At 41.7% G+C, this 6,056-nt stretch overlaps 1 protein-coding gene across 5 annotated transcripts in view; it reads left to right on the plus strand.

Annotated features, from left to right (window-relative positions):
- The window catches only part of DEPTOR (DEP domain containing MTOR-interacting protein), a 73,067-nt gene extending 67,292 nt beyond the window's left edge, over positions 1 to 5,775 (plus strand). For all 5 annotated transcript variants that reach the window (XM_046920743.1, XM_025147135.3, NM_001199502.2 and 2 more), the window contains one exon: positions 4,284 to 5,775. In XM_046920743.1, the coding sequence (XP_046776699.1) occupies positions 4,284 to 4,412 (129 nt within the window). In that variant the 3' untranslated portion in view covers positions 4,413 to 5,775. The remainder of the gene's footprint in view (positions 1 to 4,283) is intronic.
- The last annotated feature ends 281 nt before the right edge of the window (positions 5,776 to 6,056 follow it).

A 6,056-nucleotide genomic window follows, 5' to 3' on the forward strand; every position in this document is an offset into this window, starting at 1 on the left:
TGATTCTTAAGTCTGGAGGAGAGGAGGCTCAGGGGAGACCTTATTGCTCTCTATAACTACCTGAAGGGAGGCTGTAGTGAGCTGGGGGTCAGCCTCTTCTCTCGTGTGACTAGTGATAGGACTAGAGGAAATGGCTTCAAGCTGCGCCAGGGAAGGTTCAGGCTGGACGTTAGGAAATATTACTTCTCTGAAAGGGTGGTCAGGCACTGGAATGGGCTGCCCAGAGAGGTGGTGGAGTCACCAAGCCTGGAGGTGTTCAAGGAGCATTTGGACGTTGTGTTGAGGGACATTGTTTAGCGAGAACCATTGGTGATGGGTGGGTGGTTGGACTGGGTGATCCAGTGGGTCTTTTCCAACCTTAGTGATTCTATGATTCTGTGATTCTATGGTCTTTCACAATGCCCTCTAATTGTACCTAAAGTAATAAAGAATTTTGGTAAGGATTTTTCTTTAAGTCCAGAAATCAAGGCCTAGCTCCACAAGGACAGGTGACCAAAACCTATACCACAAACAGCCCCTGAATATCTGGGGATCTAGGTGGCTGCTAGTCTTAAGATAATATTCCAGTAGTATTTATAAATACTAGGGTCATCCTGAGGCAGATGGTTACTGACAGCCATACAATGTTTTTATCGAATAATTTGTTTATTAACTATTTTGTCCCAGCTTGTGCATGTCCATGGTCCAAGCTCCGTGTGTCAGCTCCTGTTCTCCAAGCTGCACTCTCAGGTCTCTGACATCCCCCTGCAGCATCTCACGGTTCTTCTCACCTCAGCTTGGCACAACCCAGCATGGGCTGACAGCCAAAGCTCACCATGGAGGGGAGACAGGGAGGGTTGTGCAGCTCCCAGCACAGCAGGATTCTCACTCTGGCCATTAAAAATTATGGTTACAGTAATTGTAATTCCTTTTTTCACTCTCTTTAGTTTGTTGCTGAATGACACGTCATATCTTTGCCAGCTTCTTTAAACACAAAGTTTCTAGATCAAATTTAAGTCCAATGCTGAAGTTTTTCTTTTCCTGGGAACACCTAGATTTGGTTAAATCTTCTGTATGAGCCAGTGAAAACACAGAAAGACAGAAGTGTAGGTACCTTTCCTCCTGTCCATACTGCTGGGGACTGTTGTATGGTGGGAAACAGAAATAGTTAACAATAAATGTTTATTAATGTAAAATTTAATTTAAAAAAAAATTTCATTTCAACAATCTTTTCATTTCAACACTACCTTATTTAACTACAATTGCTTATCTGGTTTTTTGTATCATTACATCTTGACCAACAGAATGGTTGGAATTTACTCCAGGCTTTGTCATTTCTGGAAGTCTGAGGGATAAAAATGGATGCTTATCTCCCGTCAGGCTCCTTGGAGAGCTGTGTGGAAATGAGCAATAAAAGGCTCTTTGAGACTCTTTTAACTTCAGTTTATCATCTATTATAGTTACTAATGTGTGGAAACCAACAGAGAAATTGTGCATATTTGTAGTTACAAAGCCTTTAGCAGCTGTAGTTATGAGCTGAGCACTTAGAGCTTTTTGAAATGTGTTTTTAAAAATGCAGCATTAAATCACTGAGATTTTGTAAACTGGCCGCCTTATGAAAATTCCTGGGATAATATGTGGGTTGCCATACTCAGCTGGACTGGGTATCACTGCTTTCGTATCTCCACCAAGAGAGCAGCGCACTGTGCTGGCCTGCTTGGGGCAGGACTTGTAATAGGCGATGTGCATGAAGCTGTGCGGGATTCCATTTCCCATCCTGGATGCTGCACTAGATGGACAGCTAAGATGGGATAACACAATGGGCTGAGCTGAGGACGCTGCTTCCTTCCCTCAACCTTAAAGGGCTCAGGATTATGAAAACCTCTGTCCTTGTCCTGGCTGTAGGACCTAGCAAATGGCTTCACATTTCTTCATCCCACAAGTGAACTGGAATGTGCAGATTCAGCCCTTGAGAGAACAGGTGAAATGATGGCCATGGAGAGAGCTTTCTGCCCCGAGGGTGACTGGCTCTTTATCTCATGTAATTTTAGGACAGATGTGCTGTATTCCACACCTCTGCCTCCTTTCTACATTTCTCATCTGGCTTGGGTGGACCTTTTTTGTATCTAAACCTATCTGTTAAAAATGGTGAAACTACGAGTACAATGCTACTTGGATCCAGTGCGAAGGATGGTATGAAGAACACTGTTCTTAGCCCCTACAGCCCACTGCCATACTACTGTTAAGAGCATCCATTAAAACAAACACACTGGGAATGCAGGCTTGTCAACTCTTGTCTTTTGCAACTCTTTGCCATGTGGATTGCTCTTTTCTGCGGCAGTGCCCATCCATGTTTATACGGTTGCAGCCCTGGTGTGAGACTTGGGCTGGTCTGGAAGGTCTTTTCCACTGCCAGGAACCTTCCTGAAGGCCCATGAGTGCCCCTTATAGGATCCAGAGTGCAGATGTATCCATCATACGCCTACGTGCCTGTCTCTGGCCAAACACAAGTCCCATGCATTAGGATTCCAGTAACTCGAGAAGTCTGAGAATAGGCAGCAGCAAAACAAACATCAGCCACTCAACTTCCAAAACCTGCATTAAACCAGAAGAGACAATGTTATTTCTGCAGGTCTGTTTTAAATCAAACAAAATATTGTTTTGGAGCCAGAGCTATAATTCAATAGAACCTGATACAATCTTGGAAAGCCATCCCAAAGCATTAGGAAATACTGCTGGGAGCTGAGACACCTATACATATTGCAAGAATTTGCATTTTAAACTAAGTAGACGTATCTCAAATGCTAACTGAGGCACCCTGAAGAGGGTGATGGGTTGCCTCTTCAGTCAAAAACCTTAAAATTCAGAAAACTTTGTCTGCATGCAAAATCTGAAGTGTTTTCCCAGTTCTGTTTGCAGCTGAAATAGCATGGGGGTGCATAGGAAAGATACAACCGTATTGCCATGGAAGTGTTCAAGTGGTAGAACTGACTGCCATGCTCTGGTGCTTGTTGAGGCTACCAGGAAGGTGGACTTCCATGTCTTCAGCTCTGAAGAGTTCTGAGTTTGATGGGGTGAGGCGCAAAACAGAGGTTTGCCATCCCTTTGGGGGCTGCTGCTGCTGTCCATGTGCATAGGCTTAAAGGAGCAGAGAGTAAAAGCATCAGTAGCACTTCTGATGAAATGTTCTATTTTTGGATTGGCTTTGCTTCCTCTATAATTTTCTTTAAATGGAACACTGATAACTGCATTCTGTACATTTTTCAGAAGTTTTGCCACATTCAATCCCTTTTACTTGAGGAGGAAGGTAGCTGATGATGCACAAAAGTTAAATGAGATGATGTGAGAAAGTCTGGCTAAGGGCTAGCATCTAAACTGGCAGAGCTGTTTCCCACCTCTCCTGCACTCATTTCTGTGTAGCATTTCTGCCTAAATAGAAAAAGTTAAAATATAAAATAAAATATAAGAACTTCTATAGTGACATGCTGTTCATGACTTCTTTTATACAGGCTTGAGATCACTTATGATTAAGATAATCTTCTAAGGAATGTATTGTTTCCATTGAAACATCAGGATGATATTATTGTTTGCTTTAGGCTCTTTATTTTTATCATTAAAAACACAGATCTAGACTTCACACACTTTTGACCTTTTAAACAAATACTGTAATATTATGACTAGAGCCAGAAAAGGCTCAATGTTTTTGAGGAGTAAGTTTGGATATCTTTCTTTTCCTTGATGCCTTTTTTTACAATATTGATGTCTGGGGAGGAATATCTCCTGAAAATGACAGTAGCATTTTCATCCATCTTAGTACTGACTTAATTTTCCATGGTATTATGTCCTGGAATTTGGTTCCTTTGGGTTCAGTGTGCACTGGTAGAGAATCTGACACAGTCCGGTGACCCAGGCTTTGCCCTGGGCCTGGAATCGTGATGCTCATTTAATGGTGATTATCATGAGCTGTCCAAATCATTTCAAGCTAGAGATAGCAGCCTGTTTGCAGTGGCCAGACCTGTCTTGTCCTATGTTGTTTGCACAGCACAACTGAAATTGCGGTGTTATCAGCAAAAAATGAATGAAAAGCCACAGGATTCAGAGCTGCAGTAGTATTTAAAAAGAAAAGAAGGAAAAGTAACTTATCAAATTAACTCTAGGGGATGCATTTTTCTTAGGAGTACTGAATAAGACAGCACGAAGAGTTGTGGAGATTTTGCCTGCCCAGCAGGGGGTAAGGCTGATGTGTGAGTAACCTGACACAAAAAGTGTAACTTGCAACTTCTGCTGCTTGTCTCTTCCTTCAGGTTTGCCAATTTGTCGTCTCCGTCAACGGTCTCAACGTTCTCCATGTGGACTACAGGACAGTGAGCAACCTCATCCTGACAGGCCCGCGAACGATTGTCATGGAAGTGATGGAAGAAATAGAGTCTTGAGAAGAAGGGATCTCTTACTGGACGTTTTTGTGGGAAAACAGCCAATCACAAGGCAGCATGACATACAGAGGCACCACTTTCTGTGTCCAAGTAGATGATTTTGCTTTTGGGGAAGGGGGGTTCTCTTTCATTTAACAATAATAGCACTGGTTATTATGCTAAGAAGTGAGCAATAGATACCAGCGTATTTTCACTAAGGACTTCTCTTTGCTTGTCAAAGACAAAGGAAAGGCCTTTGGGTCGTCTCTCCAGCCAAGTCTGCATCCGTCAGAATGGTTTCCCACCTAAGAGGCCGTGCAGATTTCCTCACAGTCCACCACTGGATCAAACACTTCAGGAGATGAAAGAACCACATACACTGTGAGCCAGGATGTCACAGACGGTGTGCGGGACATATTGACGTGGGTAAACATCCTCTGGTCGTGGAGAGCTGACTGACTGCTGGCTTTATTGCCACCGAACACAAAGGAGCTGTGAATGCATCTCTGTGAAACAAATGTGTTCGTGTTCTGTAGAGGATACTGCGGGGTGGATGTTTGGGCCTGATAGAGCAGAGTGATTATTCTAAAAGAAAAACACCATGCAAGTGTGAGAGCATGTGCTGCTTTTACAAAGTAAAGCAATCAGGCCTTTGGAAATCAGGCAATTTGTGTAGAAGCTGAAGCACAGATGTAGGTACTCAACTACAAAATGTTGGTTTTTGTTTGTTTGTTTTCTTATACGGAAAGGAAAGGTGTCTCAATCTCATTGTTTGTCACTTTGGAGAATTTTCAGACACCTTTATTCCTAGAAGAATAATATTTAGTGGGGTGAGGTGGGGAATTCCCAGTGTTAGCATTAGCAATGACACATCCAGGTGCTCCAGTAGAGAAATTACACTTCAAATTGAAGCAGTGTATGTGAATGTACATTAAGCTCATTAGCACTTTCAAATCATTGATGTTTAGCAAACTACAAACTTGCCACATAAGTTCCATTTGACACTATTACTAATAAAAAAATAGTATTTAACTGACTCTTACTTGCTTTTAAACTGTAGGGTTTCTTCGTTGATGAATTTATGGAACAAATCTTTAAAAAAATAATATATAAAAATTCTAGATTCTACTGAGCGAGGTGACTCCTTAACCCTGTGGTGATTGGACTCCATGGACATTCTTTGATCTTTGAGCCGAATATGTACATCCTTGTCCACACAATTCTGGGTATACATTGCAATCTTTCTCTGCTGTCTAAATTTTGCAATTAAAGCTTGAACTTCTATATGAGTATACCAAAAATCCTTCATCTTTGGGGTGGGGAAAGTATTTTTCCCTCGAATAATTTTGAAATATGTTTTATATTAAAAATTGTTCTCACTGAATACATTGCTCCTGCAGTATGTTTTTCACTCACTCAAACACTTCTATGTATTTCTTCATAGATACAGTAAGTCTTCAAAACCACATACGTCTGCAGCTTTCTAGGTAGAAGTCCATGTATTCTTTGTTTCAGGTGTAGTACAGCCATGGTTGATTTTTAACCAGGGAAACTTCTCATATTCCACTAATATGTCCCCTTGCAGGGAGTTATATAAATGAAACCGGTGAGTTGATACTAACCAGGCACAAATGTGCTTGGAAGGTTCTTCCAAGTTGTCATTTA

Source organism: Gallus gallus, chromosome 2 (assembly GCF_016699485.2).
Source record: "Gallus gallus isolate bGalGal1 chromosome 2, bGalGal1.mat.broiler.GRCg7b, whole genome shotgun sequence".
NCBI lineage: Eukaryota > Metazoa > Chordata > Aves > Galliformes > Phasianidae > Gallus > Gallus gallus.